The sequence below is a fragment of the Pollachius pollachius genome (genome assembly GCF_949987615.1).
Source record: "Pollachius pollachius genome assembly, chromosome: 4".
NCBI lineage: Eukaryota > Metazoa > Chordata > Actinopteri > Gadiformes > Gadidae > Pollachius > Pollachius pollachius.
In genome coordinates, this window is record NC_136937.1 from 16536663 (window position 1) to 16551675 (window position 15013).

Genomic DNA, 15013 nt, shown 5'->3' on the forward strand with positions numbered 1-15013 from the left:
TGTAAGTGTGTGTGTGAGTGCATGTTCCAGTGTGTGTGCGTGTATCAGGATGGTCTTTAGATTGGGGACAATTTCCTTCTCAAACTGGTAATAATCCGGTCGCCTCCATGCTCGGTGGAATATAAATAATTACTTCTCCTCTCCTCGAGGTGTAAGATATTTTAATAATAAAGAAATGTCCTCCCAAAGTTTTTTCTTAAAATCGCTCTGGGATAGGTCTTCATGGGTCACATTTGGTTGATGCTCCCTCGGTGCCCTCCTCGCATCTCCAACACCAACCCTTCATCTGCTCTCTCCACACACACAGCAAAATCTCTCCCTCCACCCCCGGATCCTCTGCTCCGCTCACCTCTGCTCCAGAAGGCAGACTGCTCCATCTGCTGCCGCGAGCTCCGCGCGCCTCCACCCACACCTACAGACACTAAACCATACCTTGACATCAGCCGCTTTAATTAATAGTGTATTTATACTAATAGACTGTTGCTAGCATACGGATCAAGGGGAGAAATGCCGCGATGACTCACATCCTCATCAAATGTATATACGCCATCACACACACACACGCCATCACATATGCTCACACACACACACACACACACACACACACACACACACACACACACACACACACACACACACACACAAGCCATCACACTCCTCCGTCACAAGCATAGGCAGCCGAGGGGAGGGTAGTGGTTGGGTTTTTTTCCCCTGTATGCGAAATGTCAACAACCCTTGTGAGTCGCTGATTAACAAATAAGTATTCTGCCGCTTCTTAGTTAACAAAACAGAGAATTCATTAGTGGATTTGGGAGGTTGTTTGTTTTGTGTTAGGAGCTGCCTCCTGCCTGGTTAATACCCAGCGCTTATCATCCCGTGTTGTCTTTAGGGGGGCCGGGGGTTGTGACAAAAAGGATAAATGCGATTATCTTCCATAATATTGTGATTCTGTTTATTCATTGCGATTAACAGATTATCGATGCAGTTTGCCAACTTTGCAACCACGCGCGTTACCTGGCGTCATGTAACGAACGGTAGTGATTCCTCAGCGCTTCTCCTAGGTTCTAGCTGTGATTGGTGAGGATGCTCATTACAGAGTTGTGACCATTGATGATTGGATTACAATGAAATGGCCGTACATCATTTATTTCGTTATGTTAACAATTCTGTCCTAAAAGAAAATTGCAATGCATTGATTGTAACTTTACTGATTTTCTAATTAAAATGGGACTAGATGGAAATGCAATTAACTGTGCAACCCTAATCCCATGCCACTGCTACAACTGGTGGTGTGGAGGAGGTGGTGGAGGAGGGGTGGTGGTGATCATGGTGGTGTTGCTCAGTTGTGGTATTAGTGGCTCTTAATGCGATTGGGAATGGAATATGGAAATAACTTGTCGGCCGAGCAAAAGTAGATGCAATTAGAGGTTACGAATGTCATGGGATATTACGGCCCTTCTGATGATTATTCTATTCTGGATCAGTCTCTCGAAATGAAGCGATGATCTTGAAAATGAGCTGTACTCTCAAAATGCTTGTGATGCGGCTTCTCATCGCTGCTTGTCGAAGGATTCATTAGTGCAATGGCCCGTTTTATGATTGGCCGGTCTCTTTAAGTTGAACCTCTCTCTCTCTCTCTCTCTCTCTCTCCCCCTCCCTCTGTCCTTGTACTAGTATTTATGTGTGCTTGGTACTGACATTGTGTATGAGATGCATAGAAGCTGACTAAACAATCTTCCCAGATCAACTGTGCAGTGCGTCAGAGATCAGTGATCTGCTAGATTGCTGTTTCGTATATATGCTGAATTATTGAAATCACAGTTGCTGCTTTCCGAGCATTGTCAAGTTACTATTTCCTTCGAAATTATATTTTTAAGGATTTTATTAAAAACTATGGATGTATTTAAGCACCTGCGGATATTTACTGCACCTGCTTCAAGGTTCTTCCTCCCAAGCAGTGGTGGACGAAGTAATCAGACCACGTACTTGAGTAAAAGTTGAGATACCTATTGTCAAATATTACTCCAGTAAAAGTAGAAGTACTCCCTTTGAATGTCGACTTGAGTAAAAGTATAAAAGTACTTGGCTTCAAATGTACTTAAGTATCAAAAGTAAAAGTAATTTGGTGTAATGTAGTTCCAATGTCTTGCTATTTCCTTTATACACTCAGTCAAATCATTTAAGGTTTAAAAAAACCTTGACAACACTCTAAATACAATATTTTCCATTTGTGATATCTGATACTGGTATCATTTGAAACTAGAAAATGCATTTCCTGCAGAAAATACTGTGATTGCTGTAGTGCAAAGTGAGGTTGAAAATATGTTTTAGTAAAGCCACATAGATGTAAAGAAATGTTAAATGGCGTGTGTGTGTGTGTGTGTGTGTGTGTGTGTATGTGTGTGTGTGCGTGTGAGTGCGTGCGTGCCTGCAGGGTCACAGAAAATGTATGTTTGGTACTTGAGCTAAAATAAAACAACCCTCAAAATAGTCATGCATAAAATGACCTTACATTTATGTAGAACTTCAACTTGAAATAATCCTACAAGAACTCATCAACCTTACAGTCAACAGCAGCTCGACTGAACATCATGAATCAAATCTCCGTACGACTGGCGCAGAGGTGTAAGTGACAGATCTGATGGCCCTCCCTTGCCTCTAATTACTATTGGACAGGCAAGCATTGTTTTTAGCATTTAGCTTCTACCTGCAGTACACCTGGATATGTAGAACGCACCTAGCCTAAAGCCATATAAACGGGGGTCCCCACAGAAAAACGCCTGATATATAACTATCACATTTCCAATCGATTAATATATTTTTAATGTATAATATAACCGTTTAGCTTGACATGGTGTTTCTAGGTTAAATATTGACGTTGTTTAGGCTCCACGACGTCCGCAATGGTTAGCTGTGTCTATGGTCACGCATGCATGTCGTGGAAAGGAACGTTGAAAGGAACCACAGGTTTTTGGAATGTAGTGGAGTGAAAAGTAAGATTTTCCCCTATGAAATGTAGTCGAGTAAAAGTATAAATTCTCACAGATACAGTAAAAAGTTACTTACTTACAGTAACAAATCAGTTGTACTTCGTTACCACCTGCTGTCCACCACTGCTCCCAAGCAATAACAGCCTTGTTTGTACAACCTGTTTGTGTGTGTGGGGGTGCGCGTGTGTTTGTATGTGTGTACATGTATACCTGTGCGTGTGCACAAACATACATCAACTGGATAATGAACAACCCCCCCCCACAAACACACACACACACACACACAGACGAATCACCCATGCATAGATCAGTCTACCAGCCTACCCAGTGGACTGAAGTAAACGTTGCTCATCTATCCCCCCCCCCCCACTCTGTCTCAGAAGAAAAACACCACAAATTGTAAACAAATGAACAATTACTCTGGTTGTGAGGTCCTGTGCTGGTGTGGGGCCCGGGTTCAGCGGTGTCTTCCTCTGATGAATAGGGCCCTCGCATGGGGGCCCCCGTCTGTGCTTTGCATTTAACCAAACAAACATGCCACTGCACCCACGCTGAACAAATGGAGGCACTCTGTACCAGGCCAAGGCTTCGCCTGCAGCTAGCTGCTTTCAAATTAAAAGCGTGTCTCGTTGTTGGGGCTCCGGAGCAAAGAGGGAGTGAATGGGAGTGTGCCGCAGTGTGGGACGAGGCACAACAGGGTGCGAAACTGTGTGATATACAGCGGCGCTGCACGTCACACATGCATGCACACCCACGCCCGCACACAAAAGCACACAATCACGCAAACGCTGACACGCATCAACGCAGATCCATCATGCACAACCACAGACACACACCCAGACGCATGCACACACGCACACAAGCACAAACGCACACAGAAGAAAATATTTTGAACAAACACACACACAGAAGCACACACACACACACACACACACACACATAAGTAAACACTCCCCAGAAGGATAGACACTGGCAGGCTAACACACACAGAACCACAAACGTAGAAACACATACACATGCATGCATGCATATAATCATACACATAAAACATTTTATCTTCTCCTCTCAATCTAGAACAGGGGTTTTCAAAGTATGAGAGACTGAGACCCCCCTCAGAGGACAAATTTCAGCTGAGCCCCCCCCCCAATTTTTTTTTTCTAAATCCCTGTGTTTTGAAAGATCTTTTAATTATTTTACACATTTTAAACATCTCTGATCATATTTTAAACATCTCTGATCATATTTTACACATTTTAAACATCTCTGATCATATTTTTTTGAAACATTTTAAACATATTTTTGAAATATTCTAAACATCTTCGAAGCGGCAGAAGAGTTTTTAAACACATTTCTTAACACATTTTAACATATTTATCTAAGCATGTTTTTTCTTAACGTTTTTGAAATACATTGAACATCTTAATCTGTAAACTGCCAGTTTAACCTCCTTTTTAGCTCACCTCAACTTTAGTGGGAGCAATGAGTTTGCGTAGCTGTGTTCGAAATCGTTCCCTATCACGGATATAGTGCACTATATAGGGTGCTTGCCAATTCGTAGTGGTGTTCGAATTCTCAGGGTAAATTTCACGCACTATAAAGTGGATTTAAAATGCCCAAAATTTGAGTGAACATACGATGTTCCCTACATGTTACTCCCGTTTACCACAACGTAATGCAGTCGTGTTTTTCCGGAGGAGAAGAAGAAGCTGAATAATAACGAAAACGAATACATTTAATGATGGAGTCTCCGGCTTTGGTTTAGAAATGTCAACAATTTATTTGGAATTTAACATAGAAAATGTAACATTCTAAATTAATTTAAAAAACCTTGATCAACTTCAATTCAACATCAATACAACCTCCAGCTTTCCTCGTGAGTGCCCGGTTTAATTACATGATTTGGGCGCATCTGTCTGCGTCACACAAATACCCGGCGCATTTACTGACGCAAATGACGTTTAGAAGTGTTCAGCCTAGTGTCCGAATTCTCGATTGTTTGTTCCCTCTATAGTGCACTATATCATAAACACTGTTTAGGGAATAATGAGTGAGTGAATAGGGAACGATTTCGAACACAGCGCGTCTTCGTCTTTGTGTTTTTTCTGTTACTTTTTCTGGTTTATTTTTTCTCATGTCGCGCCCCCCCTGAAGAACTCTAGTGCCCCCCAAGGGAGGCGCGCCTCACAGTTTGAAAACCAGGGGGGGTGGGGGGGTAGATTGGAGTGAGCTCTGTAATCCTGGTGGGGTTGGATAGAGATACAGCTACCTGGCCTTCTGAAGGCTTCACAGTAACTGTGGACAGGTTTCCCCTGTTATCCTCAGGGATTTAAATTACATTGGTGATTACAGTGTAATCACCTCCACACCTCCACGGGATCCAATCACGTGTCAGGAATACAAATCAGAAGACACGATCACACCCTGGGAGATGGCAGAGTGGCTCTTTGATTGGGTAGGACTTGCAATATGAGAATGTCTACCTGACTCGCAGAACAAATATCATTAACTTATTTACTCTGGGTGGGAAGTTACTGCTGCTTATTTTCTATTTGCCACAGTTTGTATTGTGTGGATTTATATGGGTGTCTTGGAGTCATTTCTGTGATTTATTCAAATGATGTGAGTGGCTGTACCCATTCAATACATTACTGTATTAGTAAATAAGTAAATACTAAATATTTGAGAAAAAAAGTCCCCTCAACAACCTATTATATTATTAATTAATTAATGTATTCATTTATTTGATATATTTATACATTTTTTATTTGAAGGTGAATGATGAGCCGGGGAAATCAAACGAACCCAAATTGACACAGAACCGACTTCAACAACTTTAACGTTCAGCTCAAGGCTGTGACCTTGTATATAGACGTATATAGTGACCGTGTGCCTGTGTGTGTCCCAGGGTCAAGGGGCGAGGCCCTCCAGTCCGGGACCCTCCCCCGCTTCCTGCAGGAGCCCGACGACACTTACATCATCAAGAGCAACCCCATCAAGCTGCGCTGCCGGGCCCAGCCCGCGCTGCAGATCTTCTTCAAGTGCAACGGGGAATGGGTCCATCAGAGCCAGCACCTGGCCCAGGAGCACACCGACCTGGGCACCGGTACGGAGCACACCAAACACGCATGCACCGCACACAAACGCAGAGAGAGAGAGAGAGAGAGAGAGCGGCTGTGAAAGAGCAGAATGCGGGGAGGGCAGCAGAGGGGGAGAAGAGAAATAGAAGGGGATTGGAAATATAGTTGCACCTGTGCTAGTAGCTATGTACTTTTGTCAGGGCCAGGGGTACAGGATAGAGATGGATCTCAATGCTGCTCTCTCCCCCCCCCCACACACACACACACACTGCCGCCAGACATTGAGAGCTGGATCTTTATTCTGGACTAGCATGCCAGAGGACTGCAAATAAGAAACAAGTTGAAGTGCCAAAATCATTTTTTATTTTATTTTATTCAGCACTTTCTGATCCCATCTGCAGCTACTATAGGATATATTTGCACAGAGTGGGCCAATTATTGGGCTGGTCATGCTGGGTTGTGTTGTAAAGGAGAGTGCGTGTAAATATAGTCACCAACCTCATATTTATTATACTTAATTTACGACTCCTTAAAGGTATTTTTAAGAGCTCTTGCAGCACAATAATGTACCTATTTTCATACAGAAAGGGTGTAACAACTCACTATTGAAGTTACTCACTCACTCACTCACTCATACACTCACTAATGAAGTCACTCACTTACTCACACACTCACTTACTCACTCACTCACTTACATGTTCACTCACTTGCTCACTCACTCACTCACTGGCTCACTCAATTCCTCAATCGCACCCTCACTAAACTCACTTACGCACTCACTGAGATACACACACACACACACACACACACACACACACACACACACACACACACACACACACACACACACACACACACACACACACACACAAACATAACTGGATAATGAACAAACACAGACGGACGCAGCCATGCAGTCATGCACGCTCATGCGCACACACACTCATCATACACACAACCTCCAACTTCAACTCAATCCTACACGTATACAGTACACAATTCCAGTACGTGCGTACACACACCTACACACACGCACAAACACACAGACATATAACCTCTAGCTTCAACTCAATCTCGCCTGTCAAAATTGCTCTCAGGTTCACATGAGGGTGAGAAGGTCTGAAGATGGAGCTCAGATCCTCGGTGGGCAGGAATCACATCTTAAGGGATGGATTCTGCATAAGGAGCCTATTGACTACTTCTCAGGCTACACCCATCTGAGACACCCCCCCCTCCCCACCCTTAAAGTATATATCTGCCTGGCTGCGTTAGCTCATTTGTCACGTTCAATTCGACGGTAATAGGAGCACAGTAGCCCCCCAGCCATAAAAGGCTTCTATTGTCCGATTGTTCGATACTGCGCCACAACCATGGCATTAACACGTCGACTTGACGACCAGGAGAACGACGGGCAAAATCACACGTTCGCCGTTAAATTGGTTGAAAGAATCAAAACTTTTGTTCTGATTTGCGACAAACGCAGCAATCCTTAATTGGATAGAGTCACATAGGAAATGCGTGAAGGGTTACATGACAAAAACGCGTGGCCTCAAAATACTGTCCCTAATTGTGAATGGGACCGCCGTGACAAACGGCCCTGATGGCTATCTCCTGTAAGCGGCCGAGACCCGGTCTCTACGTCTTCACTTGCCCGGTCGTTTATAGACCCACTCCCATCTATCTCCTTATCACCAGTCACCATCGCTCTTACTCGCTCTCTACTTCTGTCTCTCTCTTTCTCACTCTCGCCATCTCTCTCCCACTATCCCCCTCTCGCCCGAGAGAGAGAGAGAGAGAGAGAGAGAGAGAGAGAGAGAGAGAGAGAACAGAGAGAGAGAGAGAGAGAGAGAGAGCGGCTGTGAAAGAGCAGAATGCAGGGAGGGCAGCAGAGGGGGAGAAGAGAAATAGAAGGGGATTGGAAATATAGTTGCACCTGTGCTAGTAGCTATGTACTTTTGTCAGGGCCAGGGGTACAGGATAGAGATGGATCTCAATGCTGCTCCCCCCCCCCAAGAGCGCTTAAGAGCTCTTGCAGCACAATAATGTACCTATTTTCATACAGAGTAACACTTGCCAAATTAATGCAAAACATGCTTACTATTTACAAATTACATTATTTTTACACTAACATCTAATGCAAAATAAATAAAATAATTATTATGAATGAATGGATGATTAATTATGGATCAAATAGAATACCACAAAATGCATAATTTATGTTCTCACATAAATTAATAAAATAATCATGATAGTCCATGAAATCCTGAAGTCATTTACAATTCCATATGCATTGCTTAATTATAAACATATAAAAAATAAATTGCTACCTTAGTCCATCGTAATGTAATGAACATACATTATTCAAAAGTCTGGATATTTGTTAATAACCAACTCCTCATCGCTATTGCTAAACAGGCCTAATGACTGCATTAATCATAAAGTTAGCCTTTCACAAAATTTTGGGATCCGTTTTCTATTGAAACTGCTATATGTCTGTGGATACAGAATTTGTTTCTATATATTCAAACACAAAATAGGCTAGACTTTATGACTAATGACCAAAAAAATGCACAAAACAATATAAGTACATATACATTCAATAATTGATTATTTAAAGTCCAGGAAATGGTTCCTAATCATAAGGGGTTGCAAAAAAAAAGACTGTTAGGGTGTGAATACTTCAAGAATAATAATATTTAGGCTAGAATCAATATTATATTTCTTCCATTTATATCTATTTCTGGTTTAAGACCCTGTTCTTATTGGTTTAACCTGAACACAAATCCAGCTATACAGTTATTTGTTAATGTATCATCCTCATTCATTCATTCATCATTCATATCCTTTCTATTATTATGATTAAACAATAACTAGTGAGGATGGAGAAAGATGGTTCCTCTATAAGTCCTTACAAGTACCATGTTCATCCACAAGTCCACACACCTCTTTTAATGAGCTTGTGCAGTGTGGTTAGGATGAGTAGTGGTCATCCTCTCATTCATGCGTTTGATGAATTCACCACCATATCACTCCAAAGACGTTGGATTAGGAGGAGACGGGAGCTTCAAAGCCGTAGCAGCTGGATATTCCTCCATTACCCAGAAGGCAACGGGTGGCCGACACCTCATCAAACAGCTAATCTGTGAAACAGCTAAAATGACTGTGTAGTGTTCAAGTTATACTTGACATTCACATATTCTCACACAATAACAAACACACCTACCAATACCTTAGATGATGGAATTTAAATGAATTGCTAAACATTGCTAAGACAATGTTTGCCACCAGGCCAGAATTTCTGTGATAAACAAGAGATATGTTGCTTTCCAACATACATTTAGGTCCTAACACACTTGGCAATCACTCAGCCTAGTTAGAAAAGCATTTGTTCAGATCTAGCTCCTTGTTGTTATTTCCTTCCAACTCTAACCTTGCTAAGCACTGTTTGTCTGTTTGTTTTCCATCAGAGCAAGCCGACCAAATCCGGTTGACCAAACATTCTGTTTTCTCTTCTGCTTAATGTACTGGTTGCCATGTTGTAGTACAACTCCCCCATGGGGCTGCTTTGCATCATGTATGCCAGGCTTTGCTTGCCAGACATGCTGTGGGATTTGCTATATGATGTTGCCTGTCACCAAACTTGTATTTGATCCTCGTTTGGCTCACGTTGCTACCCAGGAGCTCTATACAAGCCACACTGCAATAGAAAGGACAGAACATATTGTTTGGGCACAGCTCCTGCTCTGTCATGGCTCTGCTGCGTATGCTATAGTTTGTATTTGTGTGGTTTGAATCTATCTGTGAGTTACCAGCAGGGTATTCCCTGCTCACGCTCAACACACAAAAAACATGGTTTGTATTGATGAATCATTCATCATTATTCATGTATAAATGCAGCTGCAATTATTGTCCGTGTGCGTCCGAATAATGTCTTGACGGTTGTTGCCGCGGTTACACCTGTGTCGTTGATGTTGCTGTCGTTTCTCAGCCCAGGGGGCACTGAGGATGGATTGTAGGATCAACATTGTAAGCCATGAAAAATGATCCAATGAAAGAATGCTCAAACATCTCCTGGTTATAAATATGTAAGGGATAATGCCCGACGAGGTGGCCATTATAAGGAATTAATGGACGACGCGGAGGCCATTCATTCCTGATTATGGACATCTTGAAGTGCATTATCTCGCTTCTACCATGGTCACTTGCCAAAGAAAATAAATTACGACCATTAGTTTATATTTCAATGCGTTTTACAATCCAAATGTAAGTTTTTCACAAGCCATAATTTAGTTTCCCTGTTAACCCTGAGGGTTTGAATAATACCTGGAACAATCATTACCCTCCCATTAGGTTCTTCTGCAGCGGAAACATTGTTCACTCCTCCAGTAAGTAGGACAGACCTTAGATACGACTTGGCAACGGGAGGTATTCTAGTCTGCCTAGCTATGAGCCATAGAGCTAACCTTATGCATTATACATATTTATAATTCGAACTTCATCCCAGCCTTTATACCACAGATACTCTGGGGTCTATAGCATATAACCGCGATGTCTGATTACAGTTTAATTCATTTTTCACAATTTACCAGCTCTCGTTTTTAAGACTCATCACCGCGCAATTTGTTTCTATGGGAATCACGACGGTCTATACTTTCAACATAAAGGGCCCTATTTTAACAGTCTGAAACGCAAGTGAGAAGAACCAAACGCAAGTAGCTTTGTGGACGGTTCTATGGCGATGTTGCTATTTTACAGGCGGATAAATGACTCTTGCGGCCGACGCAAATCTAAAAAGGTTTGCCCTGAAGTAGCCTGATTACCCGTAGGTGTGGTTTGGGCGTAACGTGCAATAAACCAATGAGAGTGCCATCTCCCATCCCCTTTAAGAGCCATGAGCGCATTTGAATCTGCCGAGTTGATATTTTGACAGCGCGTCTGCAGTCTCCGATGAGACAGGTGCATGACCACATGGATTTTAAACTTCAAATGACTCAGTTTATGGCCAAATAACATGGCCTACTTCACACATGGAATAGCGTTTTCTGCCACAACTTCCGAAATACTGAGTCCTCAAATAAATTTCGGCAAAGAAAACTAACAGTGCTTTTATTTAATGATATACGCAATAATTAACAAACATCGTATCTTACCAGTATTGCAGGTTCGTTATTGACTTGTATTCCTAATATTCATGTGTCCCCCCGTTAATATACATTGCCATTGACTGTATTATGCTTTACGTCTTTAGTTTGCATGTGTTTAAACAGATGGGTGCACACAAGCGCGCCCGCATTCATTAATTATTTTACACATACACACACCCGCGCCTGCATTCATTCATTCTTTTTAACACTCACTTGCGGTAACACAATGTTTTCTCACGTTGTACAAGATTTCTGTATTAAGAAAATATGTGTTTGCTGTACTGGGTTTGCAGATGCATTAATTTAAAAGTACAACTTATTACCGCTGTATCAGCTGTTCTTTCCCAAATAATTTACCAAGAATGTGTGGCAAGGTAGATGAAAGAAGCAAAGTGTATGCGTGAGGTGCACAAGCAACATTATGCATACGCCCTTAAAATAGCATCTGAACAATGCGCCAATGAATTTAAACCAGGTATTTTCTGTTTTGCGGAATTGTTTTCTGAAACTGCAAAATAGCACCAGGGAACGTTTGCGCCAGAACACGCCTCCTCCTTTTGCTGAATCCCCCTTTGGGGCGCAAGATCATTCCTTAATTTTGCGACGCCTGCCTGTGGAGGGAAAAGAACGCTCCGCGCCAGTTGCAAACTAGCAACGACACATCGTCGGTGTAGAAAGTCAATTGCGCTGGATGCAAGATAGGGCCCAAAGTGTACATATTTATTGTTTGAAATTCGTCCCAGCCTTTTTACCACAGATACAATAGCATATAACCGCGTTTTTGATTACAGTTGAATGCATTTTTCTGAACAGACAATTTGACTGAAACTAATTAGTAAGTGTCCATATAGCAGGGATTAATGGACACCCTGCCACCAATCAGAATCGAGTATTCCCCCAGACCATGGTATAAACATAAATAATGCCCTCTAGTGTACTGTCCCAATAGATATATCAATATAACTCGAGTGTGATCGTCCTATTGTTATTCCACAACAAGCCTTCTCAACTTGGTTCATACCGTTGTTTTACGAGTCAAACCACTCCTATCATATTGTGTAAAAAAATTATGTTATGGCCTTATGAATAATATTGTTTTGTCATATTGTGAATTAAGTTATGATAAATTATGACATTACGAAGTAATTAAGTTGAGTCTTATTGGGAATAAGTTATAAGTTATGATATTATGAAGTTAGATTGTTGAGTCAAATTGTGAATAAAGTTATAAGTTATGACATTATGAAGTAATATAGTTGAGACATATTGTGAATAAAGTTAAAAGTTATGACATTATGAAGTAATATAGTTAAGTCATATTGGGAATAAGTTATGACCTTATGAAGTTAGATTGTTGTAGACTGCTTGAGTCGCATTGTGAATACAATTATGTTAAGTAATGAAATAATTGAATTCGTTTGTTGTCATATTGTGATTAATTTTATGATAAGTTAGGACGTTATGGAGTTATATTATGGAGTTATTGAGGCATAATGTAAATTATGTCACGATAAGTTAGGACATTATGGAGTTATATTATTGAGTCATATTGTGAACGTATACAGATCAAATATAGTAATATTCTTCCCACTCAATGTTGTGACTTATAAAGTTGAGTTAAGTTGTGTTTAGTCAAATGATTGAGCCATGTCTGTCAGTCAGCTGTCACTCTAAGTATTTGTAGGATTAAGTGAATTTGATGTTCGCAAGGAAATGCTGTGCAGCCTGGTTATATGAATTGAGATGTGCCACTATATGATACATCTGGTCCGTTCAAGACATACGTGTGATCCATGATTTTGATTCTGTGTGTGTGTGTGTGTGTGTGTGTGTGTGTGTGTGTGTGTGTGTGTGGGGGGGGGGGGGGGGGGGGGGGGTATACATCTCTCCAAGCTGTATATCATCAAGGGTGTTTTATTAGATGCAAATATCCTTCAGGGACTCCGAACATATGTAACACATATTTCAGTCATCACCATGAATTTACTTATCATCTTGACACAAATGTGAGAGATATTTCAGATATTTCTCAATTTGAAGGACCTATGTTGCCCCGCAATGTTTCAATGTTTTTCATAACAGAGATAACATGAATAAAATAAAGCCCATTGAAACCCTTGCTGTGTTACCAGGCGTTTTCATAATTCCCATATTTGGGACTATTTATAAAGGATTATAGTATCAAAACATACTCTCCAAATGCCGTGTGAGTTCGGAACTGCATGATCAAAAGGTCAATATGGATGTGCTTTTCAAATACAATACTGTCGATTATATTTCCTCATCCTTGTCCAATTGGTAAGCCTTTTGATGCCAGCCGACTGACTTGCCACACACATACAGACACACTCAGACACACACACACACACACACACACACACACACACACACACACACACACACACACACTAGAAACCGACTGCCGTAAAGTCATACAGGGACTTTGGACCAAAGCCTAGACCGTCCACGGGGACTCAAGTTTGCAGGAATCAAGTTGACAAGAGCTACAAAAACAGCCCGTCCAAGTCTCGAAGAGCATTTTATCAAAGCACTTATTCCAAATGTACAAAGTAAACGAATAAGCCGACAAACAACATTAGAGTCACAAGGTTAGAAGTGAGATCTCACAAGCCTACGGGAGGATATTCTGGGTAAGAGTACTTGTTTCAGGGCACCACGATGAGAGGGAGTGTTGGGATGGAGTGTTGGAGGCTCAACACCACCTCCGCGCCGGGGGAGATAAGGGAGGAGGGGAAGGTGGAGGCGCAGGGGTTCAAGCATCCGCCCAACAGAACAACCGAAAAGCTGATAGGAAGGAGGAAGAGGAGGAGGAGGCTGGCTGGGTGGGAAGGGTCGGGGGCGATGGGTCTGGACTTGTAGTGGCGGCTCCTGCAGAGTCTTTTGATGGAGAGATAGAATGGGAAGGAGGGCTGAACGGGGGGTAGAAGAGAGATAAGGCGACAGAGGAGAAGGAGTGGAGGAGAGAGGAGTCGTGGCTCGTGGGAGTCCACCGCTGGGCGCTTCGATTACATCCAACGCTTCCAGAGTAATCCCCCACCCCCAGCCGAGAATGGACCGGAGGAGATGAGGAGTCTGTGTGTGTGTATGTGTCTGTGTGTGCGTGTAGTGGTGTGTGTGTGTGTGTGTGAAATACACTTCTCTAAACAATGGATTTTCTGTATGTTGCATACAAAAAAAGTGTAGTGTGTCAGTTTACGCCCCTTCCAGAGAGACAGACGGACACGTTCAGAACTTCTCTCAACTGTCACTGTCAGTAGCTGTGCAGCTCCGTGAAGCTACCTAGCCTAGCTCGGTCAGCTCTTTGGCTTTAGTGGGAGGGGCTCCGGGAGTGTCGATGGTATGATTCTTGTAAACAAAGAGAGAACAAAGAGAGGTGGACCTGGGGCGGCTGCCGGGGGGAGGATGGCTTGAAGTGCCGAACACAGGCAGCCGTACTCAGAGTGGATTTAGTGGAAGAATCAGCAAGAAAGAGATTGGGAGTGGACTGTGTGGAAAAGGGAGGGGGGGGGGGGGGGGTAGAGTGAGTTTGAGGGGAAGGGGGGTCTAGGAGAGGGAAGAAGAGAGACATTGGGTGGAGTGAGTAAGAGAGTGGGGAAGAAAATAAACGAGGAAGAGAGAGAAAGAGAGAGAGGTGGAGAGAATAAATCCAGAGGGAAAAAGGGACAAGTTCAAGAAAGGTGGAGCAATATGTAGAGAGAAAGAAAGAGAGGTGGAAAATAATGGTGAGTGAGGGAGCGAAAGGGCAGAGGCATGGTAGTACATGGGTGATCAAGGAGAACCG

The 15013-nt window shown here is 42.4% G+C and overlaps 1 protein-coding gene across 1 annotated transcript in view; it reads left to right on the plus strand.

Moving 5' to 3' along the window:
- LOC307074205 (netrin receptor UNC5D-like) overlaps window positions 1-15013 on the plus strand; it is a gene marked incomplete at both ends in the record, with an annotated part of 176739 nt that overhangs the window by 106563 nt on the left and 55163 nt on the right. The window contains one exon of the mRNA XM_079734231.1: window positions 5896-6093. Coding sequence (XP_079590357.1) covers window positions 5896-6093 — 198 coding nt within the window. The remainder of the gene's footprint in view (window positions 1-5895; window positions 6094-15013) is intronic.